Genomic DNA, 24,061 nt, shown 5'->3' with positions numbered 1-24,061 from the left:
CTACTGTCAAGCTCATCGTCGACGTCAAGCTCAGCCCTAAGATCTGTTAGAGAGACCTAGCGAACATATTGTAAAGTAAACTTACTTGGGAGTGGCAGTTCGGGCCCGCTTGACGGCCTTGGGGGAAAGGAGAGCATCATCCGCGACGTCGGTCTCCTCCATCTTGAGCTGCAGCTTCATGTCCTCAAGGTCCTCTTCATCATCATCAGCGATGGAAGCAGACTTGGTGGGAGCCTTTCGCTTAGGAGTGCGCTTGGGAGTCTTGGGGGCAGCGGCCCGAGACTTGCGAGGAGTGGCAGCCTCAGAACCAGAGTTCTGGATCCCAGCGGTGTCGCGGTTCTTTCGGAGCTTCTGAACGTGCTGACTGGAGAGAAAAGAAAGTTAGTTTGGGATTAGTTGAGGAAACGCATCAAAAAGAGGGAAAAAAGTACTTGATCGCGTCAAAGGAGTAAGAGTAGCCCTTGTCGCGCATCTTGTCGGCCACACTGGTGAGGACGGCTTTATTGGGCTTCATCTCTTCCAGGAGTGCAAGGAGGAGGTCCTCGTGAGAGGCGGCATCCCAACCGCGGGTAGGCTTGGGAGGCATGGCGACGTGAATGAATGAAACAAGTAAAAGAAAACAAAAGTATATACTGTTAAGTGTATACGATGCGTGGTAGATAGTGTGGAAAGGTGGATGTGAAAGGATGAAAAGATATGGAAGAGGAATGCACAAATACTGAGGGGGATGTGGGGAGTGTGAAGAAAGTGAAGAGTCAAGATGGAAGAGATGCAAGCAGAAAATCAGAAAACCAGTATGCAGGTAGGCAACAAGCAAAAACGGCCCGTCAAAAGAGTGAAACTTCGTACCGCAGAGCGCTCTCAGTGAATGAATATCCCTTCTCTTGAAGATCATTCATGACATTAGTCCAGTCATCGGAGCTGGGCTTGATGTGCTGAAAAAGGCTGATGAGGATATCCTCATGGACGTTGGCGTCCCAGACCATCACTTGACGCTTGCCCATGATGATGTTGGATGAGTAAATAGGTAGATAGATGAACGAAAATACAAGTTGCAGGAATGAAAAGTAGAAAGGAGAGGCTAAGAGAGGAGAAGTTGTTGAGAGGGGATGAGATGCCATGCGAGGAGATTTATACCCAAATCTCCCCTAAGGCTAGGTAAGGATAGTAACAGGCTTCGTAGTGTTTGCCAAAACAATTTGCAGCCTGAAATAAAGAAGAAAAAAAGTGAATACGTACCGAACAGCGTCAAAGGAAGTGGTATATCCACGAGTCTTGAGGTACTCCTCAATGGATTCCTTGATGGCAGGAGTCAAGCCCTTGTTGGTCTGGGCACCAGTGTAGAGGCCGACGACAAGATCCATGAGGAACTCGGCGTTGTCCCAGTCGCTTGATTTTCCAGGCATGATGTTGAGTTGACAATGTTGAATGAGGGAAAGAGTATGGTTGATGATGTTGTTGTGTTGAAGAAATTGAGGAGGAGGATAACGGAAAATAAATAAGTACCGAGGCAAGCTGCGCAAATCTACAGTGAAGGTTAGTAGACAGGAGAAATGATTCACAAAAGAATGCAGAGCTAGTATTGCCCACCACTTTATTGTGATGTAGCAATAATTCAATGCTCGATTAGTGCAATACAACTGCCTGCAATCCTTCTTCATCCCATCTAGGTATTTATCTCCTCTCACTGTGCTTTCTGACCCCTCCTTATTCATCTTTACTTAATCTGAATAATCTTTCTCCATCTCCCCATTCTCGGTACTTTACTCATCCACCTCTCACCCTCCCACCTCCATTACTCACTCAACTACCTACCTAGGTATCTACCTCGAAGCATACCTTCATTAATACCAAAGCATTCTTTCAACCATCGCCATGCCTCCTGCTGAGAAGAAGTGGGATGCCAACGCCGAGCGCGATCTTTGCGTCGCTATCATCATGGGCGCCCAGGATGGTGAGCGCATGCGCTACAACTGGCCCAAGGTTCACAGCTCCATGGAGTCTCTTGGGTATTCCTTCACTAAGGATGCCATCTCGTATGTATTATACCTCATCTGCTTCCTCTCCCATCTCTGAAGTTCTTTCGTCTCTTCTTCTCCGACGTACCCGTAACCATGCCCCTTTACTCACTACCAAAACAGCCAGCATTTCAGCAAGTCCATCATGCGCGACTTCAAGGGTCGCCACGGAGACGCCTCTGCGAGCAACTCTCCTGCTCCTGCTTCCATGCCTACTTCCAAGAAAACTCCCCGCAAGCGCGCCACTCCTGCTAAGGGTCGCAAGAAGAAGGTCGAGTCTGAGGACGACGACGAGGATGCTGCCGACTCTCCTCTCTCCAAGAAGATGAAGCGCAAGAAGGAGGAAGAGGAAGAGGATGTCAAGATGAGCAAGACTGAGGACGATCGTGAGCGCAGGTACGCTATGACTGTCTTTGAGTCCGGAATATGTTTTTGACTTATGTTTAGTGCCACCCCTGACAAAGATGCCAGATTTGGGCAGTGGCTCGCAAGCAGCGCTTCAGTCCAGGAGTAGATTACTCTATGACCGGAACTGAACAGTGGTTCAAAAAAGATGATTGTCTCGGTAGAGCTTTGGTCCAAGGTGGGAAAGGAGATTTATGATCGCGATAAACTGGACTCGTGGCTACCACAATGATACCACTCTGCAATACTTCCGAGCAACGACTCAATATAAAACAAAAATCAAGCTGACTTTGCCTGACTGTATATTTTCCTTGGTCACTGGCGCACGGCCCTTATCAAGGCGTTCTAGTCGACATTAGAGGCTCCCTTTAACCCTAACACTTGCTTCCCAAATATTCCCAAATATGAGTTTATCTCAATATGATTTGGTATTTTTAGAGAAATTACCCAAGTCCAAGTTGATTTCTATGCAGTGTATGTCTTTGCGGTCCAATCATGTGAAGCAGAGCAATCAAGTGCTTCTGCCAGGCGCCGGAACAAAGAATCAACCGAGTCACCCAACGCTACCAACAAGACCGATTGTTACCTACCCATCTATGTATATGTAGTTAAAATACTTGACATAAATAGACAATGGTTTATCCTCTCTGTTCTTCAGTAATAAAACATTGTCCTCTTTTTATACACAAACATTTCGCCCAGTTGTAACAAACTGCGCAGTAGATATCATCCCATGCTTGCCCGTATCTAATCTGCCCATCAAAAGAATAATGATCATTTGCACAACTCCCGGTCTCTAACGCCCATGCCCGTGGTATCAAGTTTGTCTAGTAAGGAAGCCACTATGCTTCACCATAAGTAGCAAAACTAGGAACGGTTAGTCTGTGCGCTTCACACCAAGAAGGCAACGATGACTTACTCGGAAGCGAAATCCGCGGAACCATTGTGAGCTGCGAGGGCTAACACAGCTTCGTCGTCCATGTCATCACCCTTTGGAGGCTCTGGTGAACCCATGCGTTGTCGTTTAGCACTAGGTTCGTCGTCGTCCACATCTGCTTCGCCATCGGCATCTATATCTTCATGTGCCTCCTGTAATTGCTCTTGAGGCATGATAACATGGGGCTCATGGTTCTGCTCTACTGGCCGAGATTGAGATGCAGCGCTTGCGTCAGTAGCTTCGCGAGTCTCTCGTGGAGGTTCCTGAGGAAGCTCCTGAGATTGGTAATTGGGCTGCATCTCTTGATCAGGCGGAGGCTGTGTGGTTGAGTGAGGTTGTTGGTCAGGTTGAGATTGTTGAGCTGACTGGGCTTGAGTCGGCTGAGGCTGCGGGCCAGATTGGAGCTGTTGATCGGATTGGGACTGCTGCTCAGGTTGAGGTTGCTGACCGGATTGACCGGATTGGCCAGGCTGCCCGTGTTGAAGAGGGTGTAAGTGAGGAGAGTCCTGAGGGAGCGTAGGCGCAAGAGTTGGGCTTGGATATGTAACCGTGCCTGGACCAGGCACCACGTTGCCAGGAGTTGGTGCTTGTGGTGCAGGTGGTGCAGAAGAGATACTGCCAGGTCTCATAACAGCCTGGGCTGGCTGTGGCTGCATAGGTTGAGGGCCAGCAGGAACAGGACTATAAGGATGGGCACCGGCACCCTGGGGATAAGGAGGCGCAGAGTTGGGAGGTGGCCCAGAGACGATACCAGGTGCTAGAGGTGGATGGGGAGCACCCTCTCCTGGAGCTCCAGGTACTGGAACGGGTGGTTGCTTTCTTGGCCGACCCCTTCCAGGCCCAGGGCGACGTGTGATGGGATTCATAGTTGGGTCATTTCGCCGTACTGTGTCTCCATTAGGGCCAGTGGTCTCCGTCTTGTGCTGAGCCCGACGTAGACCTTGAAAGTGTTGGCTGGCATGATGTTAGTTTTGCGTTGGGTAGAAGTTTGAAAAGCATTGTATTATGTGAGATTAGTTCATCATTTGGAAAATACTGTATATGTTGAGGTTACGAATATTATATATATGTGTGTGATAAAAGAACAGGTGGACGGGTATAAGTCAACTTTGACGCGTAGAATGATGCGCCGACACCAATTGTTAAGACGTGATAAGCAGTTTGTGGTTTAACCGAGCAGGATAGAATTGTAATTGACGAAGTGGCAAGTATATGATAATAAAAGCATAAAGGACTTACCGACAGCCTTCATTGGTGAAGCCGTAGCCCAGGCTTCTCATATGGTTACCAATAGTGGTCCATTCCGAGCCGCTTATGACGCCAATGTTTTTAACGGAGAGAATAGTAAAGAACAAGTCTTTGTCTGCCCTGTCATTCCAGTTTTTACTATTCATACTGGACAAGGACAGTTACTGGTAATGTCGACTTGACAAGAATTGATGGGTATTGAGGTGGTGACGCGACTTTAGATCGTCAGAAGCTGTTAAGGCAATGGCTGGATCAATGGGAAAATTGATAGTGTAGTGTAGTTGGGTGAGAAATTGTTAAGGCAAGGTAATAATAGTGAAGGTAGCGTCTCTGAACCGAACAGATTGGTCCAAGCTCCCCATCCCTCTTGACCTTCTTGGCATGGGGAAGCAGGGAAGGCACTACGTAGGTGTCGGATCCGGATGAATGATAGCTCCGATGCCCAGCAGGTGCCAAGTAGAGCTTATCATTATGCAGATCTAGATGTAATTGGGCAGGATCAATTATGATTGTTTTTCCCTCGAGTCTTTGCTTTTTCTTCTTCTGCTTGGTTGCTTTGTTTTTGTTTGATGACAATTAATCCGCAAGGTAATCATGATCATGGAAAAGCCGTTGAACAATAAGGAGCTTAAAGACGTTGGGGACACTATTAGAAAAGTTGTTAAGTTGAATGCAAATCTTGATCTGATGACAGACAGCTTTATTGAATGCAACAATCATCACAATACACAAACAATACTCACGAGATGTGCATTACAAGCCGAGTTATGCAGTTAGGAAGCGAACTTCTCTCGAAACGGTCTAGAAGTTGTAGCTACGTAAGCGAAACGGTAGTAAAAACGGAGTTGGTGGAGTGGCAAAAGACTCGAGTTGCGCCACACTTTGAAGTAAGGGGTCTGAGAAAGACAAAGAGGGGACAAGAAAAAAGAACATGAAGTGGGGCCTTTTCTCACGTGCTTTCGTTCCCATTTCCTGATGAGCAAGGTCCCACCAGCTGCGCGCCCGTCGCGTCTCCCACCCACTTCATCTCATGCCCTCCATAACGACCAACAATTGAATAGAAGGCCGTACGTGACCGTAGAAGCAATTTATCATAGAATAAATGTATGATTATCCTCATGATAGTATACATATGAATTTTCCAGACTTCTCCAGCTGTTATGGTTGTCGAATTGCTGTTTTTCGTTCTTGTCGTCTCGGCTTCCATCCATCAACATTTTTCTAGGCTACACCCCTCAGCTGAGCGTCGATAGCTAAAAGGGCAAAGCAAAGCAAGCAAGCATCGGCGAATCGGCTGCATGCTGCAGTTTCTTTCATTCTTTGAGTGTCAGGGCGTAATGTGGTCATTTCTGAATCCCAACAAAGTCCAGTCCATTCCCTCTTGTTTCGTCTCAATTATTATCCACACTTGTATCGCTGTGAACTTTTCCACACACCATGATCAAGTTTAAGCTCAATTCAAACCATTCAACCAATTGAAAATGCATCTGTAAAATGCCACGAGGCAATGTAAACAACCATCATGGTCGCCATGGATCGCCAAGTTGCCCAACCAGGTTAACTTCAAGTTTTCTCCCCCTGCGTTGTTGCATGTCGTATACCTCAAGTGCCGTTGATAATTCGTCGGTGACCCGCGAAATGAGTCACACTTTGTGGTTTCACTCCATTCCTGGGCTTCCCACCCCTGTCCGGAGCCTGCTTTAGTTTGATGTGTCGGAAGCTTTGATTTAGAAAATTTGTCTTTGGTTAATTGGACTGTTCTTGGCTGATTTTAAGCTTACGGGATCCGTCCATTACCCTTTGAGGAAGGATAAAGAGTTTGGATGGATATTGAACTCTATAAATTATTCTCTATGAAGCTTAAATAAGTTAATAACGTCGAGGGGATTGGTCTGTCTTGATAAATTGATCTCATCTCTTCTTGACTCTATAAACAATTCATTAATTGAATCTGGAACTGCGGCACCCGCTGCAGCGTAATGGCTGCAGCGCCCCCTAGCTCCGGTGACAGGGGGTCTCGGGGGCCATGGGGCGCTGTCTTAGACTCTGAATTAGTGGATTTAGCGGGGGGTCAGCAACCACTTTACGCGGTGTTCGCGCCGACCGCAGCCCCTCGTCGCGCCCCATTTTCCATCAACGGGAAGGATCGTCTTGGAATCCGACAGGATGAGATTCTAATTCAGGCAACTATGGAGCATCGTCGCCATCATTGACCTCCCCTTTCCAATGGATGGATATTCTCTCATCTCAGACATTTTTCTCAGGGCTCTCTGCAGTGCAGTAATGAGCTATGGGGACACCCATGTGTGCCTGGACTGGGATGGATCCCCCCCCTGTATCTGCCTGTTGGACTCTCCCCCACAAGGAGTTGGGATGGGTGTAGATGTACTGCAAAGAGGTGTGTGTGGCATCACTTTTAGGTTGAATCTTAGCAAACAGCTACTGCATGACGGATTCGTACATATAGCACATATCCCCCTCTCTTTCTCTTTCTCTTCCTCTTTCTTAGTGTTGCCTCCCTTTTCCATCTCTTCCTCATCTCTTCTCAATATTCATCTATAACCACCATCCGGATAAACGTTTCACATGCACATATAAATCGACCACGTTGGGCCCTGTTGACCCTCCTTTTAGAGACGGGTTTCCTCCCGCTACGCCTGCTCTCGGCCGTTCCCCTTGGGCCTCGTCCATCTTGCTGATTCAAGAGCATACTCAACTTCTACAAGATCCCTTGAACGATTCGACTTTAGCTTTTTTCATCCATTCGATATATCCTCGGTTGAGCTTCAGCCTCGCAGAACCATTTCGTCGAGTTCACGGAGTTAGGTTCCACTGTGACTGTGACTCAGAGTCTGCAACTTTTCAACCTCGACCTTATTTCTTTTTTGACGTCGTCACCTTCCAAACCTAAGGCAGCCAAAATCGATAGCTGCCTGGAGGGAAGCTTCACATGCTTTAATCTACCTATATCTAACATTGATCATTCTGCCTGTATTTACGGCATCGTTCTCGCTACAATCCACAATTTTTCTTCTTTACTCTCTATTCCACCACTTCCATTGTTCTTTTCTTTCACACTACACATACACACCATTCATAATGACTCCCAACAGCGAGAACGCCATGGCTCGGTTACTCTTGGCCATGTTGAATCAGAAGAACCTTAAGGACGTAAGTTGATCTCCCCTGCCATGCGTACCACCACAAGTATATCCCTAACATCCTTCTCAGATCGACTGGAATGCAGTCGCCTCAGACCCCATACTCCTAGAGCCCATCACAAATGGCCACGCTGCAAGGATGCGATTCACTCGCTTCCGTGATACTGTCAAGGGCCACGCGCCACAAAAGAGGACTCGTGCTGAAGACAAGAGTCGAGTAACAAAGTCGAAAAAGGAGCAAAGGCCCAAGAACCGTAGCCTTGCCAAGTCAAATTCTGAATCAAGCCTCGCGTCTTATGTTCAAGTTCATCAAAGTCCTCTTATCAAGCAGGAACAGAACCAATATTTTGCGCAGTTCTCCCCCGCCTCGACCTCATCTCCTTACCTAGCCGACACTCGAGACGATTTCAACCGTTTCCTCACTCCTTTCAGTGATGACATGCCTCAACAAAGCGTTGGTTTCAGCCCAACCTCCCTCGAGGATTTGAGAATGCGCAACGGGTTTGGACCTTTGATGGACTCTGCTCCTAACCTTATGGTTCAACAACCTCCTCAGGATCCCATTGTCGTGGGACAGTCACCCTTCCTTCATACGTTTGACCCCCAATACGACTTGGCCTCCTACAAGCCTGCCATCGGTGACGCTCAGAGTCCTGGCGCTCTTGATTTCAACGGTCCTCTGTCCCTTGCAGATTGCAACCCTGAATGGATGGATGACCTCAATGACCAATCCTTTTGATACCCGCTCGGAAAAAGAAGGATGAAATGACACAGATAGAGGTAGAGAGGCTAGTGGGAAGAGGATTGCTAATGTACAAAATTGGCGTTCTGGTAGATTGCTTTTTCTTTATATGACTTAATGACAATGACTTTTTCTTTCGTGTGGTACTTCCTTGTCTCCTTACTGTCATGGTATTACTCATGTCTGGTTTCTATTTGAGTTTTTCTATTAGGATCAACGTTTTCTTTTTGGTTGAACACAGGTGGGCGTTGAAGAAAAATGGACGGCAGTTACTGGAATTCGCCTTGTTGGAACTCACAAGTCGCTATGAAAGTTGTACGATAACGCTTCTATATTCAATCTGAACTAAGAAATATTTCTATGCTACCTTCTCTCTTGAAGATTGTACCCAGACATATTTCTCAAGAGACTAGATAATCTGCATGGCTTACATGTCTGCTGTAGTGCAATAGGTAGGCGACATTAGTTGGCAGTGCCATAGCACTTCAAAATGAGAATCAAACAGGGAAAGAATATCACCAACAGCGCATCTATAGGGAATACAGTAAGCATACTTAATATTGCAAACGGGCTCTCACTATTACAAGGCTGCCTGCGCATCAGCTCAGTGAATCGCCCGGTTTTCTCAGTATTCCCCTCTGATCAAACACTGGCTCTACAGTTACCCAAGCTCTTACAATTCCTCTGTAGTTATGGTTTACTTTCTCCCTAAGATTTAGGCCTAAACCCCTTCACTATTGGCATATTTGCTCTCTTCCCTCCACACCAAACATCTCCTCCTTTTCTTTCTTCTCTCACAACAACCGCACCACAAACATAAACCAACTTTCTCCTCACAAGACAAATGTAATAATACTTGGCCCCCCCTTCTGAAAGGTCGACCTTCCAAGCTGACACTTTATAGAACATCGCTACCATGGCCGATAACAAGAGAGAACCCACTGCTGCTGAGGCTATGCTGTTCTTCAGCATCGTCAAGCACACCCGCAACAAGGCCGACGTTGACTGGACCGCTGTCGCTACCGAGGCTGGATTCAAGAATGCCGACGTCGCCAAGGTGAGCCTAACCCTTCTCATACCTACCATGACGTCGCCCTTCACCATCAACCCCTATCTATCATCACAACCTCATACTGACGCAAACATCTATAGGTCCGCTTCGGACAGGTCAAGCGCAAGCTGGGTATCTCTACTGAGACCACCTCTGCTCCTCGTGCTCCTGCCACTCCCCGAAAGTCAGCTGGCGGTCGCGTCTCCAAGACCACCACCCCTCGCAGCGCTGCCAAGGGCAAGGGAAAAAACAACAAGGTCAAGAAGGAAGAGGAGTCTTTCGACATTTTCGATGACGAAGACGAGGAGATGCCCAAGCCTTCTGTCAAGGATGAAGATCGTGACTCGGAGAAGACCCCCGAGAAGGATCCGAACCTGGACCATCACTTCGGCAACTTGGAGGATATCGCCATCGAGTATCCTTTCTTTCAGTAATCTCGAGACTTTACCGGGAAACATGAAGATCTGGGCTGATTACTACTATCTATGAGAGCCGTGGAAAGTCTGGAATGATTGATGGGACGAAAATGGTATATCATCTCAGGATGTGACAGCTAGGGTAGCGACATAATACCATAGAAACCCCCCGACACGAAATTGAAAAGTCCAAAGAGACATTAGCATATTTTGTTACCGTTGATATGAACCAAGTAATTTATTCTATGTAAAGTGCAGAAGGTGAGTCGTGGTTGAGGAGTGTCGTCCCGCTTAATCCTGGACTCAAATGGTTGGTTACTGGGGACATAATCATCTTAACACCCTCTAAGTTGGTTATTTAGTTCAATGGTAGATACGATTCAGAGGGACTACCACAATCCTGCCAGGTTGGAGCGTTTCGCATTACAGTTATTCTCTGCCCTTGTTGCCTGTGCATGCAGCTGCTCGCCAGTGACCGGCACCGCAAGCTTGCTGCTGTGACCATACTCGACAATAGTGGTCCTCGACCTCTGTTTTGTATTGTTAACTCAGGCTAGCTCAAAATTCACCCTCCAGCTCTGGTACTCGGCTTGGCTGGTCCCAGCCATAAAACCCCTCCTCTCCCCATCCTCACACCCAACCTTTCCATCCTCACAACCTGACTTCCTTGCGAATTCGTAGCCAACCCACAACCAACACACACCAACACACGGCAAACAGTCCCGAATCTCAAGTGAACTTACAATCATACACTATCGAGATCTTGCAAGCAGTCATCACTGTCAGTATATCTTTTATTCTCAAGCACCTACTCCCATTATCAAGTACTGACACAAACGCAGCTTATCAATCATCATGCCTGCCAAGAAGAGCTCCGGAGAGGATGGCTCCCCCACTGGCCTCACTGATGGTGAGCTTCGATTCATCAAAGCCATCTTCGACAACATGACCCAGAAGCCCGATGCCGACTGGGACGCCGTCGCCGAGACCCTTAGCCTCAAGGACGCCAAATGCGCCAAGGAACGTTTCCGCCAGATGTCGGTCCGTCATGGCTGGCGCGGCGACACTGCTACTTCCACTCCTCGTAAGGGCGCTGCTGCTGCGACTGGAGACAAGATCAAGAAGCCTCGCGCACCTCGCACCCCCCGCAAGCCTACCGCCAAGAAGGTGACCAAGAAGACTGAGCCCGAGGATGATGATGAAGACAATGAGGATGTCAAAGATGAGGTCAAGCCCGAGAGCAAGAACGTCAAGTGCGAAGACGCGGATGAGGATACGGATTAAGTGATGAGTCAATGGGGATATTGAGGGAATGGTACCATGGAAAATGTATTGTGCCATGATTTGCACTACAACGTCACTAATAAAGCTAGTACCCAAGAGATCTGGCTGAATATCCTCGAGGATAGAAGCAATGATACTGGGAATTTGAGAAAATACATGACGCAGCGAATCTGACGTTGATTACAAACAAGTATTGAGCACATCGATTTCAAGTTGACAGCAGAGCGGCACCTCAGACTCCTCAACATGATTATTATAAACTAATGCATCACGGAGAAGAAGCCTTCAAGTTTAAGATATAGATATTTCGCTGTAACACATTGTTTAGTATATAAAAATATTCCTGAGTGTTACCGTGAAGGCATCAGGCGGACCTACCCCTGAATGACCGTCTTGGGCACCTCAGTTTTACGAAATACTATCTGTGAGCTCCGAAGCATCTTTCTAGGACGGGCCCATGATCTAATCGATTTCTCAAGCATTGGAGATCGCCCTAAGGTCTGAGTGTATAGGCAATCGGGCCCTCTTGGTACTTCCGCACTAGTATTAAAGCTGGCAGCTGGCAGCGACTGTCACGTCAGAGACACCCACATGTGAGTTATATTCAATGTTGTTTTTGAAATCTAGTCGCTGGGGTGATTTGAATTGCATTGCTACGTTCCATGCGTCCCTAGATGTCACGTATGAGAAAAAGTGGTCGAGTGTTATGTTTGGTTGCTGCCTCTTCGTCTCGTCGTTCAAGTCACCAGCAGTAAATTGTTGCCTTGTCCGTGGTAGCGCCAGCGTTTGTCACACTGCATCGTACAAATTAACTTATTATTTGTTTACTTGCACCAACTTGGATTCTCCTCGTCTCCTCTCTAATCTTTCATCCTCCCACCATCCACCCTCCTGTTTACGCTTGATCATCAGCACACTCAACCACAACACCAACATCAAACACTGTATGCACTGATACATCTTCTATCCTTCATCCCATTTTCTATTATAATATCACTTTCATCTCGTGTTTGTCGCTCACTCTATCTAGACCCAACATCCGTCACCATGTCTAAGCAAGAGCCCATCGACCAGGTCAAGTTCCTCGTGTCCTGCATTGGACATACCAGCAACGGCCGAGTAAGTTCATACAACCCAACGTGCTCTCGATTCCGACACTAACAAGTTCAGCCTGACTTCCAGGCCGTCGCCGATGAGCTGGACATCGTCACCAAGGCTGCTGCGTAAGTACCTCCCTTCCGTCTTCACCACTGCAAATGCTGACTTGTGACTTAACAGCCAGAAGCGATACGAGCGCATGCTCAAGGCCCATGGTATCTCTCGCCCTGGTGCTCTCGCCATTGCCAACAACGGAGATGGAAAGACCGACACCCCTCCTGCTACTCCTACTACTCCTAGCAAGCGCAAGGCCAAGGGTGAGACCGCTGGCAGTGCCAAAAAGCCCCGAACTCCTCGAGCCAAGGCCAAGAAGGAGTCTGATGACGACGAGGAGCCTAAGCCTAAGCCCAAGGCTTCCGCTACCAAGCGTAAGGTCAAGAAGGAGGAGGAAGAGCCGAAGGAGGAACCGGACGAGGCTGCTGCTGAGTCTACCAACTCTCTCTCTGGTATGAGATTCTCGATCACTTTTTCTACATCATTTACTAACTTCTCCACCATAGATGCTCCCGCCTCTGATGAGTCCTAAGCGTTTAAACCAGGGCGCACATGGAGATGAGTTTTTGGACGGGATGAATGCTACGGGATATACCGATCTCATTGCAAGCTAGATATCTGATAGGGGTATGACAGCGTATGCACAGAGTTGGGGTAGCAGTGCATCGAATTGAGGAAAATCTCAGGGCATCCAAGTACCTAGTCACGATTATGGGCCATTGTTAATGTAAAAAGGCCATGAATGATTCTCATATCTTGTCATCCCGCTGTGAAAAATGTGACTGTTATCTCAAACTCCCCATGAAGGAGTGTTGACATTGCATATTTGACTGCACCAACTTCTACAAGACGGGATGAACTCCCCTCGCTTAATTGCGCAGAAACCACCCTCTTGAAAACGCACAATTCTACCAAAACGCTGAGATCGATGTAAACGAGCTGGCTGGCACTTGTTCGCCAGCTGCTAGCTGCCGGGCACTGCCAGTACCAGTTTAAGTGCAGCCATCGAAGCCCCACAGCCTGCATGCAAGTTATATTGTCGTGCTCAAACATGAATTGAACAATAACTTTTGTAAATCAATCCAATTGAGGGGTTTCTCAAGTTGCGTTTAACTCCGCATGCCCTCAGTTCTCCTGCTCTTGGATCCTGAGCTCTTCTCTTCTCTTCTTCTTCGCCCATGCTCATAGTTGGCTTTCTCTATCACTAGCATTGAGCTTCACATTTATTCTCTCTTATCTTACATACTCTGGAATTCGTTGCCAAAGACAATTTCATTATCTTCTTCGAGAATATTTCTGAAAAGCTTCGAGTTGAATCTGCTTCTCGTGAGTGTTCATTGCATCTTCCGCACATTCTCTGACTTCAAGCTAACATCTCCAAGGCGCACTCATCTCTGTACTCGTGTCGAATAAATTGATTCTGCTACTAGTATCGAGATTCATTCCTATTTGACAAATATTCAATATGTGGGATTCTACTCCTCCTCGCACTCCTCTCGAGATCACCTTCGAGGACAGCGACTCCGAGCGTGGCACTATCATGCCTGACTACGATACCGTGTCTCCCGTCGTTGCTCGCCTCGAGAAGCTTGCCGTTACCCACAAGGATCAGAACATTGAGGACTGCACTACCTCTGAGTATGATGAGCCTTCTCTCGAGAGCAACACTCTCGTTGGGAACGATTCTCCTCCTGAGTCACCCATTGAGGCTTTTCTCCTGCGCCCTGAGACTCCCCACCAGAGCCACTGCCCTGTGAACCCCGAGGCAGAGGTCACTGTCCGCAATGGCCAGGCCTACACACACTCCGAGATCAAGCTGATGTACCTGTCGATCGCCGAGGCCCGACACAACGGAGAGCTTCCTGCTACCACAGAGACTTCTCTCGATGCTAATGCTGTCGTCGACGACTTCAACTCTCTCGTTTATCTCCGGCGTGTTCGTGGTAACCATCTGGCGCAAGCTCCCCCTTCGTACGTTCACCTCCGAGAGCAAATTGCCTTGGGTATTCAACAGCGTGCTGCCTCTCAGCACCGTGATAACCAGCAAGAAGCTGCTCGTAGGGTCAATCACTACCTTCAGGCTGTTGAGCATGAGCAACGCTACTATCATTCGACCAACGCTATGGTTCGTCGTCCCAATGAGCATGGATTCATCAATGTCGACGATGACATGTGCTCCATGGTCGAGCATACTATTGAACAGGGCATCGCTGATGCTACTGGGCCTCTTCGCATGAATGTTAGCCGATTCTCTGCCAATGTCGAACAGCATACTGGTCTTCTCCAGCAGCAGAGCCATTTCATCGAGGTCCACGACCATACTCTTCAGCGCCAACATCTTCTCGCTCAGAAACAGGAAGATCTGGCTAAGCGCCACGCTGCCATTACTCAGAATCATGCTGGCATGCTCCAACACCAGAGTAACGTTATCCAACAACAGAACAGCCTCGCCCAGTATCAGGCTGGTATTGTCCAACAACAAGACCACGCTCTTCAGCAGCAGTATGAACTTCTCCAGAACCAATCCTTCTCCCTTCGTAAGGAAAGTCGTTTCTTCAAGAAGCAGAACAACGCTCTTGAGAAGCAAAACCAAGCCGTGCGAGAGCAGCTCAATCTCCAGCATGCCCACATTTCTCGCATGCAAGAACTTCTTGAGCCTCAGGCCTACAACAACTACGCGACTGCCCAGAACCTCGCGAGCGCTGAACAGCTTGTTAGCAACTTGTCGTACGAGCTCCCCCATGTCATTAAGAAGGCAGTCGCGGAAAGCATTGAGGAGACCGCTCGACTGCACGCTCGCCAGGCTCTTGAGTCAGCTGTTGATATCTGGCAGCAAGGAGTTCGCCACGACATGTCTGCGAGCGAGAGTGTGTCTTCGAGAGACACGACCGTAGACACCCACGACAAGCTCGAGCTCAACACCCAAGCTTGGGCTTCTGCTTTCAAGAAGCCTGAGAAGAAGAAGGCTACCGCCGATGTTGAGGTTACTGAGCGAAGTGAGCGATCCTCGCTTTACCGCATGGTCAGCAAGTTCAAGCGCCGCCGCATCGCGCGCAACTAGATGGGGGATGGAACGGAGTATTAGGATTCATCATACAGGTGAAGTGCCATCCGGCACAGATTTGATCAACTTGATGTACATAGTGACACCATTATATGCTTGTCATGGCCTTCGAGTTGGCTGTAACGATACAGGATTAGAGTTGGTTCGTGCTATTGCTTGTACTTAGTGGTATCTGATTCTTTATAAATTTTCGAAAACTTCAACACAAATTTCATCGTGATATCCACGCTGATAGCAGACGTTCTTGCTTCACTCTGCTCTTGATTTTCATCCTTAGTTTGCCGACCACGATGCTTTGGGTTTAGATGATCAGATTTTCATCGTCTCGACATCTCAGCATATACTCTCAACACATAAATGACTTTTGTAATGACAAACATGGCCAAGTATTGCTCTAGGGTTTATATGGTAGGGATACGGAAACACCAAGGGCCAGACCTCTTGCAGCATGCCAACCTGTATGCTGGCCAGACAACTTACACGGTTGAGCCCCATGGAAAATCGGCGAACCCCAGACGATTCATTTGTCATGCAACATTGGCAGTGGAGTCTAGTCTTTTTCTTTTTTGCTCGTGGAGATGGAGAGAGGACATTGAAAGCCGAGAGTGACCCGTCAGTATCCATCCAGTCAAAGACGCCATTTGGGCTACTTTCAGTGCTGTCCTCGGCTATGGCTCCGGTAATATGAGTTCCAGGCCTTCAACTGCCCCGTTTCCAAACCTTCCAGGGCGTTTAGCAGCGAGCTTCACAGATGTCGCTGGAAAGGTGTAGAAGTCAATGGCCAGTGGGGTTTGTACGTAAACGGTTTAGTGTCGCTTCTGGGTTTCACCGAATCCGACACTCCGAGCGACGGGGACGATTCCATTTTTTTGGGAGCTTCTCAGTCGCTCGCCATCATATGAACTCACTCAACCTTTTGTCTCCCTCACCTCTCCCAACCTCTTTTCCTCGTCCGTCCTCTCCCCCAAGGTCGAATTCCTCACGAGCGTTTCTCTTTTCTCCTTTTCTTGTAGTTCTACCATATACCCCATAATTCCACAATCATGCAGCGCGCATTGAACACCCGAGCCCGAGCCTCTGCTCTGTCCTCGGCAGCCACCAAGTACCGAGCTGGCAGCCTCAGCCAGCAGGTCCGATTTGCTCACAAGGTATGATGGAACTCGGACGTCATGTCAGTCGAATTGACTACTAACAACTTATCTAGGAGCTCAAGTTCGGTGTTGAGGGCCGTGCCGCCCTCCTCGCTGGTGTCGACACCCTCGCCAAGGCCGTTGCTACCACACTCGGTCCCAAGGGCCGAAATGTCCTCATTGAGTCCAGCTTTGGCTCTCCCAAGATCACCAAGGGTTCGTATGACCTAAAAGATCAGTTTACAAAAATCAGACTAACTCATTATAGATGGTGTTACTGTTGCCCGCGCTGTGAGCCTCAAGGACAAGTTCGAGAACCTCGGTGCCAAGCTCCTTCAGGATGTTGCCTCCAAGACCAACGAGGTCGCCGGTGACGGTACCACCACTGCTACCGTTCTCGCCCGTGCCATCTTCTCCGAGACCGTCAAGAACGTTGCGGCCGGCTGCAACCCCATGGACCTCCGCCGCGGTATCCAGGCTGCTGTTGAGGCCGTCGTCTCCTTCCTCCAGAAGAACAAGCGAGACATCACCACCAGCGCTGAGATCGCTCAGGTCGCTACCATCTCTGCCAACGGCGACGTCCACATTGGTCAGATGATCGCCAACGCCATGGAGAAGGTTGGCAAGGAGGGTGTCATCACCTGCAAGGAGGGCAAGACTGTTGCCGATGAGCTCGAGGTCACCGAGGGTATGCGATTCGACCGTGGATTCGTCTCCCCCTACTTCATCACCGACACCAAGTCCCAGAAGGTCGAGTTTGAGAACCCTCTCATCCTCCTCTCCGAGAAGAAGATCTCTGCTGTCCAGGACATCATCCCCGCTCTCGAGGTCTCCACCCAGCAACGCCGACCTCTGGTCATCATTGCTGAGGACATTGAGGGTGAGGCTCTCGCTGTCTGCATTCTGAACAAGCTCCGTGGTCAGCTCCAAGTTGCTGCTGTCAAGGCTCCTGGCTTCGGTGACAACCGCAAGTCCATTCTCGGCGATCTCGCCATCCTCACTGACGGTACCGTCTTCACCGATGAGCTTGACATCAAGCTTGACAAGGCCACCCCCGACATGCTCGGATCTACTGGCTCCATTACCATCACCAAGGAGGACACCATTGTCCTGAACGGTGGTGGCAGCAAGGACGCCATTGCTCAGCGATGTGAGCAGATCCGTGGTGTCATTGCCGACCCTACCACCTCCGAGTACGAGAAGGAGAAGCTCCAGGAGCGTCTTGCTAAGCTTTCTGGCGGTGTTGCCGTCATCAAGGTCGGTGGTTCTTCCGAGGTCGAGGTTGGTGAGAAGAAGGATCGATTCGTCGATGCTTTGAACGCCACCCGCGCTGCCGTCGAGGAGGGTATCCTGCCCGGTGGTGGTACTGCCCTCATCAAGGCCTCTGCCCACGCCCTCAACGAGGTCCCCACTTCCAACTTTGACCAGCAGCTCGGTGTCAGCATCGTCAAGAGCGCTATCACCCGCCCCGCCCGAACCATCATCGAGAATGCCGGTCTTGAGAGCTCCGTCGTCGTTGGCAAGCTCACTGACGAGCACGCTGGTGACTTCAACAAGGGTTTCGACAGCTCCAAGGGTGAATACGTTGACATGATCAACGCTGGTATCCTTGACCCCTTCAAGGTCGTCCGAACTGGTCTCATTGACGCCAGCGGTGTCGCCTCTCTTCTTGGTACCACCGAGGTTGCTATTGTCGATGCTCCTGAGGAGAAGGGTGCCGGTGGTCCTCCTATGGGCGGTATGGGAGGCATGGGCGGCATGGGTGGCATGGGAGGTATGATGTAAGAGACGGAATGATATGACTTTACGTTGTGTTGTATAACAAAAAGCAAAAGCTGGATGGATGAACGGCGCACAATGGTTTGCGTGTTATGACGGGACGGGTGTGGTGGTCTTTCAAACTCTTCTCCTCTCTGTCAGTTGTCGGACCACGGCATTCGTCTTCATACCCTTTACGGATTTTTTGGCTACACTTTGAGAGCCATGTATAATAGTATTGATTGTAGCACTAGCATGAAAAGATTTGAGATACAAAAAGAGAGGAAAATGTACAACATTAGATCTACTCGGACTGCTTGATGTGACTGTGTGCCTACATAGTCTATTGATTCGCTTGCTGTTACCAGCCGATATCCGTATGAGGTTGGGCATTCATTGTTTATATTTAATCTATTTCAAGACTGAATGTTTACTGGAGGTACCTAATGTGGGCTGAAAACAGGTTCCGAGGCGCCGAGATACAGAGCAGGGGTTCATTGCATGAACAGGATGACGAGTTACGAGCAAGGGTTTTTCGTTTGTTTGTGTCAACAATTTAGGTAGAGAAGTAGACACCAAACATGGGCAATAAGAGTAGATATTGTTTTGATAGCATTGTACTTATCATTGTCCGTCCATCTAGTGACAAAAATAGATTAGTATCTAGATATACCAATGCCTTGACTTGGCTAGTCACGTGGATGGTTTATCTCACAGGCAACCCCCACCAAGAAACGAGGTGGGAGGTGGGAGGACCATGAGAGGACCAAGAGGAGGAGGAGGAGAAGGAGAGGAGACGACCTAACAGCCAGACTCGCTCGACTCAAGTTTCTCCCGCAACGGCCCCGCCTTTCTATGGGACAGGACAATTCTCTCTCTCTACCGCCTAAACTAAGATACAACCCACTTCTCACTCTCTCTTACTCTCGAGCGCCCATTTCCAAACGACTTTGTCCTTTCGCATCGTGAGACTGTTTATTCCTTTTCCCATCCACACTCTACCTTCGGTACGTCAATACCCTTTTAATATCTTCATCATCGTACATAAAACCCAATATTCCCTCTTTTTCCCACTCCCTGTTGCTCTTGATAGCTAATTCTAAGCTCCCACCAGCCCGACCACCCCTCATCCTAAACATCCCGTCTCCTGACGTAGACCGCAATCATGGTAAGCTTCTCTCCAAAACCACCAAAAAAAAGACCCTGAATCTAACAGTACCTCACAGTCTCAATCCGGGTTCGTACTCTTGCTGCTCTCCTCAATTATTTCCCCCACGCCCGTCCGCAGAAATTCATTTCTCCCCCGCGGTCAGACCTCGCTTCGCTGCTCATCTCCCCTCACCCCTCGATCATGATTATGACGCCCGCCGCGGGGCAACACGCAGCAGCCTGGCAGCAAATTCTAAGACAACCGCGCTAACCCATGCTTTGTTTTCCCAAAATAGAGCCACCGTTTCTCAGGAATGCATTACTGCTTTCAACGACTTGAAGCTTAACAAGAAGTACAAGTTCATCGTCTACAAGCTCTCTGACGACTACAAGGAGATTGTTGTCGAGAAGGCCTCCGAGAGCCGCGACTGGGAGGACTTCCGTGAGACGCTCGTCGAAGCTACCGCCAAGAGCCGAACTGTACGCATGCCAATTTAACGAACAAGAGAGAGGACAAGGCCGAATCGCCAATTCTGACACTTTTGCTGTAGGGTGCCGTTGGCAAAGGTCCCCGTTACGCCGTTTACGACTTCGAGTACAACCTGGCCTCTGGCGATGGTATCCGGTATGCAACCTCGCCCCGACCTGCGAATGGCCCTGATCTTTAATCCAAAATACTAACAGTCGGGTAGAAACAAGATCACTTTCATTGCCTGGTCCCCTGATGATGCTGGCATCCAGGTACGTGGACGCATACTATTTGGCCAACTCACAAGTACAAGTCGACTAATTCCCCACAAAGCCCAAGATGATCTACGCTTCCTCCAAGGAGGCCCTTAAGCGATCGCTCACCGGCATTGCCACCGAGTTGCAGGCCAATGACACTGATGACATCGAATACGACTCCATCCTCAAGACCGTCAGCAAGGGTCTTGCTGCTTAAGCGCGTTGTCACGAAACCGCCCAATCGCCGCCCCGCGCTCCCTTATAGAAGCGGGTGGTGATGGGATTTGAACATACCTAGGTCGTTTCAAGAGTTGAGACGCCAAAATGAGCAAGCAATCAAATGAGTAGGAGTGTATAGTGAGTGGATGGAAACGGGCGCGAGGATACCATGGGTTTTTCGTTTCTTCTGGGGACGTAAACGACGAGTTTGCTTCAGGAGGCGAAACGTAAATTCGCATAATTGCCAGCCCTGGCCATGTATCGTACGTACCCGCGGAAAATAAAAACGCATGCTGGTATATGGCAATCATTGGCATTTTATTATCTATTTACCGTGTGTCTTTGTTATGCTGCGCTTCCTTCTAAATCTATGGATTTGCCTGGTTCGACTGCCAACTGGATTTGAAAAGACCTGAAAGGCGCTCCGCTTCAGCCTCATCCTTTAATCTCTGCATCAGGAAACCCTTGAGGTCGCTCCAGAACGCGTCCGTCTGCAGCGCATGAGCGCCTGTAGGTTGGGTCTCAGGGGTGGCCTCAGGCTCCTCAGGTGGGATGGCAGCAGCCCCGCCAATGACCATGACCGTAAACTCGATAGACATATCTGTCTCACCCAAAATCTCCTTGAGGATCTTACTGTCGGGGATAGGCTTCTTGTTGTGCAAAAGCTTCGTCTTGGCGACGGGTATCCTTGTCTGTTTCTGAATAGTGTTCTTGATGTCCAGGATCGAGGTATCGAGTGGTTGAGAGGTGAGCTTGATGCTCAGGGGAGGGTTGCGAAGAGACTTGAGTGAGACAGTGATGCTTCGTTCGGAACCAGGGGCGAGGTTGTTAGGCTTGTTCATGGCCTTTGGCATGCGGGGGATGATATACTAAAAGTGATGTTAGAAGATGGACTATGGAAGTGAAGGCGGAAACCGTACGGGTGGTCGAGCTGGGAAGGATTTAGGGTCTTCGACATGATCGGCTGATAGTCGAACAGGTCGCGACTCGAGTGATGAGAGAAATGTCTGGGCGAAAGCGGTTTCTGACATGGTGATAGCTTCGTCGTTGGAACCGGCTGTAAGCTTGATGAAGGCGGGGTTAATTTAGGTTGAGTAGAAAGGATGCGGCTTGAGTGTAGAGTGTGTTAGGCGTAGACTCTATCAATGTCGCTTTGATATATCGTCAAGATATAACAAAGTTATCTGCACTGAAACTCGCAACAATAGGATTGTTTAGTAGTGAACAGCTTCGAGTATCGTCATTGAATACCACCACCTCTACAAAGCAAGCTCCACGCCGCAGCAATCGACAGGTGCTGACTAAGGATCTGCGATATACTATCAAACGATACGAAATTCTACCGCTTATCGGACCCTTGCTATCAGCGCGCGCAGAAAAAAAGTTTCGGCGGGGCGCGATTCATTGTAACTTTTCCTAGGCCCAAGAAACAAGACCAGATCTGTTTTACACCTTGGTCGAACCAACTCTTTACCAACTTCTTTCAATTCGACACAATCTTTCAAAATGGGTGTCGGTCGTCGTATGCAAAAACAGGGGCCCCCTACACCCTTAAGCGAAGAGCATTTCGCAAAGCTCAAGCGTAAGGCCGGTCTCCCTGCTGATCCCGTCGTTGAGGCCCCCGAGCGGAAGAAGCGAAGGACTGTCACCAAGGAGAAGGTCGTCGAGTCCAAGAAGAACGGCGTCGCCAAGAAGGATGTTAAGAAGACAAAGGTTACAAAGCCTGTAAAGGCTGCTGCGGCACCTGTTCCTGTTGCTGCGCCCAAGGCCAATGGCAAAGCAAAGAAGAACAAGAAGGCCCCAGTGCCGGCGCTGGAAGACCTTTCCGATGATGAAGAGATGGATGATGAGTTTGACCTCGACGACTTGGAGGATGGCTCATCAGACCTCGGCGGCGCTGGACTCAAGGACGATTTCCTCGACTCTGACAACGACGAATCTGTATTCGACTCTGACGAAGATGCCGGAGGCAAGGGTACAAAGGCTATGTTCTCCGAAGATGAGGACGAGTCAGACGCCGAGGAGAAGCTCACAGCCGCCAACATTGAGGGCCTTTCAAGGAAATTGGATGCTCAAAGGGCAGAGGAAGCCGCCGAGGCGGAGGCTGAGATGGCTGAGCAGGCTCTTCAGACAAACATCGACGGCGACAAGCCTCACATTCTCTCCGACGAGGATAGCGACGACGAGCTCGCTACCAAGACACAAGCCCTTCTGGCGCCCGATCTGCAGCTCCTGCGAACACGAATCACCGAGAACATCCGCGTCCTTGACGACTTTGCTAAGCTCTCCGAGGAGGGTCGCTCAAGAGCCGAGTATGTATCACAACTTCTCAAAGACATCTGCTCTTACTACGGTTACTCTGCATACCTGGCCGAGAAGCTCTTCAACCTCTTCACACCCCGCGAGGCTTTCGCTTTCTTCGAGGCCAACGAGTCGGCGCGTCCCGTCGTCATCCGCACAAACACCCTACGCACTCACCGTCGTGATCTTGCTCAGGCTCTTATCAACCGTGGTGTCACGCTTGAACCAGTTGGAAAATGGTCCAAGGTGGGACTTCAGGTCTTCGAGAGCAGCGTCCCTCTGGGTGCTACTCCTGAGTACCTTGCTGGTCACTACATTCTCCAGGCTGCCTCCTCTTTCCTTCCCTGTATGGCTCTTGATCCCCAGGAGAACGAGCGCGTGCTTGATATGGCCTCTGCTCCCGGTGGAAAGACCACATACATGTCTGCCATGATGAAGAACACCGGTATTGTTGTTGCTAATGATCCTAACAAGGCTCGTGCCAAGGGTCTTATCGGTAACATCCACCGTTTGGGTTGCCGTAACGTCATCGTTTCCAACTACGATGCCCGAGAGTTCCCTAAGCCTATGGGTGGCTTCGACCGTGTCCTTCTCGATGCTCCCTGCTCAGGAACTGGAGTTATTGCCAAGGATCCTAGCGTCAAGACCAACAAGACTGAGCTCGACTTTATGCAACTTCCTCATCTTCAGAAGCAGCTTCTTCTCGCTGCCATTGACTCCGTCAACCACGCTTCCAAGACTGGCGGTTACATCGTCTACTCTACTTGTTCCGTCACCGTCGAGGAGAACGAGCAGGTTGTCAACTACGCTCTCTCCCGCCGTCCCAACGTTCGCCTCGTCGATGCCGGCCTTACCTTTGGAAAGGAGGGTTTCACTAGCTACATGGGCAAGAAGTTCGATCCCTCTGTGTCTCTGACAAGACGATTCTACCCTCACTCCCTCAACGTCGATGGTTTCTACGTTGCCAAGTTCCAGAAGATCGGGCCCACACCTGCCAGCGCCTCTAATGCTCGCGACCGCACCACCGGTCCTGCCGACGAGGTCGAGGTTATCGACAAGACTCCCATTAGCATAGATGATGATGAGGAGTCCGCAAAGAAGAATGCCGACTTTGGTGGCTGGGATGACGATGAGGATAAGGAGTACATGGAGAAGGGACGAAGGAACGCCATGCGCCGAAGAGGTCTGGATCCCAACAGCAACAGCAAAAAGGCCAAGGCAAAGAAGGAGAAGGAGAGCAAAAAGTAGATACCAGCTTCTCTACCGTTGGCAGGAGTTTGTTGTTCTCAAAATGGTTATG

At 49.3% G+C, this 24,061-nt stretch overlaps 13 protein-coding genes across 13 annotated transcripts; 9 read left to right on the top strand and 4 right to left on the bottom strand.

Moving 5' to 3' along the window:
• Window positions 1–81: 81 nt before the first annotated feature.
• FSST1_011909 (uncharacterized protein) lies at window positions 82–586 on the bottom strand (the record flags this gene model as incomplete). The annotated part of the gene is made up of 2 exons (XM_083235085.1): window positions 82–364; window positions 432–586. The coding sequence occupies 2 exons, from the start codon at window positions 584–586 to the stop codon at window positions 82–84; spliced, it is 438 nt and encodes a 145-aa protein (XP_083081605.1).
• A 568-nt stretch (window positions 587–1,154) lies between these two features.
• FSST1_011908 (uncharacterized protein) lies at window positions 1,155–1,406 on the bottom strand (the record flags this gene model as incomplete). The annotated part of the gene is made up of 1 exon (XM_083235084.1): window positions 1,155–1,406. The coding sequence occupies one exon, from the start codon at window positions 1,404–1,406 to the stop codon at window positions 1,155–1,157; it is 252 nt and encodes an 83-aa protein (XP_083081604.1).
• Window positions 1,407–1,875: 469 nt separating this feature from the next.
• Window positions 1,876–2,454, top strand: FSST1_011907 (uncharacterized protein; the record flags this gene model as incomplete). Its single annotated transcript, XM_083235083.1, has 2 exons — window positions 1,876–2,036; window positions 2,142–2,454. 2 exons carry the CDS (start codon window positions 1,876–1,878, stop codon window positions 2,452–2,454), a joined length of 474 nt encoding a protein of 157 aa, XP_083081603.1.
• An 811-nt stretch (window positions 2,455–3,265) lies between these two features.
• Window positions 3,266–4,754, bottom strand: FSST1_011906 (uncharacterized protein; the record flags this gene model as incomplete). The annotated part of the gene is made up of 3 exons (XM_083235082.1): window positions 3,266–3,290; window positions 3,343–4,314; window positions 4,600–4,754. The coding sequence occupies 3 exons, from the start codon at window positions 4,752–4,754 to the stop codon at window positions 3,266–3,268; spliced, it is 1,152 nt and encodes a 383-aa protein (XP_083081602.1).
• A 2,953-nt stretch (window positions 4,755–7,707) lies between these two features.
• FSST1_011905 (uncharacterized protein) lies at window positions 7,708–8,508 on the top strand (the record flags this gene model as incomplete). Its single annotated transcript, XM_083235081.1, has 2 exons — window positions 7,708–7,779; window positions 7,840–8,508. 2 exons carry the CDS (start codon window positions 7,708–7,710, stop codon window positions 8,506–8,508), a joined length of 741 nt encoding a protein of 246 aa, XP_083081601.1.
• A 919-nt stretch (window positions 8,509–9,427) lies between these two features.
• Window positions 9,428–9,996, top strand: FSST1_011904 (uncharacterized protein; the record flags this gene model as incomplete). The annotated part of the gene is made up of 2 exons (XM_083235079.1): window positions 9,428–9,568; window positions 9,664–9,996. 2 exons carry the CDS (start codon window positions 9,428–9,430, stop codon window positions 9,994–9,996), a joined length of 474 nt encoding a protein of 157 aa, XP_083081600.1.
• Window positions 9,997–10,833: 837 nt separating this feature from the next.
• FSST1_011903 (uncharacterized protein) lies at window positions 10,834–11,262 on the top strand (the record flags this gene model as incomplete). The annotated part of the gene is made up of 1 exon (XM_083235078.1): window positions 10,834–11,262. The coding sequence occupies one exon, from the start codon at window positions 10,834–10,836 to the stop codon at window positions 11,260–11,262; it is 429 nt and encodes a 142-aa protein (XP_083081599.1).
• A 1,047-nt stretch (window positions 11,263–12,309) lies between these two features.
• FSST1_011902 (uncharacterized protein) lies at window positions 12,310–12,946 on the top strand (the record flags this gene model as incomplete). Its single annotated transcript, XM_083235077.1, has 4 exons — window positions 12,310–12,381; window positions 12,433–12,485; window positions 12,541–12,866; window positions 12,921–12,946. 4 exons carry the CDS (start codon window positions 12,310–12,312, stop codon window positions 12,944–12,946), a joined length of 477 nt encoding a protein of 158 aa, XP_083081598.1.
• A 933-nt stretch (window positions 12,947–13,879) lies between these two features.
• On the top strand, window positions 13,880–15,475 carry FSST1_011901 (uncharacterized protein; the record flags this gene model as incomplete). Its single annotated transcript, XM_083235076.1, has 1 exon — window positions 13,880–15,475. The coding sequence occupies one exon, from the start codon at window positions 13,880–13,882 to the stop codon at window positions 15,473–15,475; it is 1,596 nt and encodes a 531-aa protein (XP_083081597.1).
• A 1,046-nt stretch (window positions 15,476–16,521) lies between these two features.
• On the top strand, window positions 16,522–18,393 carry FSST1_011900 (chaperone ATPase HSP60 domain-containing protein; the record flags this gene model as incomplete). The annotated part of the gene is made up of 3 exons (XM_083235075.1): window positions 16,522–16,626; window positions 16,683–16,824; window positions 16,877–18,393. 3 exons carry the CDS (start codon window positions 16,522–16,524, stop codon window positions 18,391–18,393), a joined length of 1,764 nt encoding a protein of 587 aa, XP_083081596.1.
• Window positions 18,394–19,531: 1,138 nt separating this feature from the next.
• On the top strand, window positions 19,532–20,458 carry FSST1_011899 (actin-binding ADF family protein; the record flags this gene model as incomplete). The annotated part of the gene is made up of 6 exons (XM_083235074.1): window positions 19,532–19,534; window positions 19,593–19,603; window positions 19,812–19,995; window positions 20,067–20,140; window positions 20,208–20,256; window positions 20,318–20,458. 6 exons carry the CDS (start codon window positions 19,532–19,534, stop codon window positions 20,456–20,458), a joined length of 462 nt encoding a protein of 153 aa, XP_083081595.1.
• Window positions 20,459–20,828: 370 nt separating this feature from the next.
• Window positions 20,829–21,491, bottom strand: FSST1_011898 (cell-cycle control medial ring component-domain-containing protein; the record flags this gene model as incomplete). The annotated part of the gene is made up of 2 exons (XM_083235073.1): window positions 20,829–21,329; window positions 21,381–21,491. 2 exons carry the CDS (start codon window positions 21,489–21,491, stop codon window positions 20,829–20,831), a joined length of 612 nt encoding a protein of 203 aa, XP_083081594.1.
• Window positions 21,492–21,966: 475 nt separating this feature from the next.
• Window positions 21,967–24,009, top strand: FSST1_011897 (rRNA (cytosine-C5-)-methyltransferase NOP2; the record flags this gene model as incomplete). The annotated part of the gene is made up of 1 exon (XM_083235072.1): window positions 21,967–24,009. The coding sequence occupies one exon, from the start codon at window positions 21,967–21,969 to the stop codon at window positions 24,007–24,009; it is 2,043 nt and encodes a 680-aa protein (XP_083081593.1).
• Between the last annotated feature and the right edge of the window lie 52 nt (window positions 24,010–24,061).

Source organism: Fusarium sambucinum, chromosome III (genome assembly GCF_050947815.1).
Source record: "Fusarium sambucinum isolate potato_lamoka chromosome III, whole genome shotgun sequence".
In the NCBI taxonomy this organism is placed as follows: Eukaryota; Fungi; Ascomycota; class Sordariomycetes; order Hypocreales; family Nectriaceae; genus Fusarium; species Fusarium sambucinum.
Note: the sequence above shows the minus strand (reverse complement) of the source record. Positions and strands in the feature narration are given on the sequence as shown.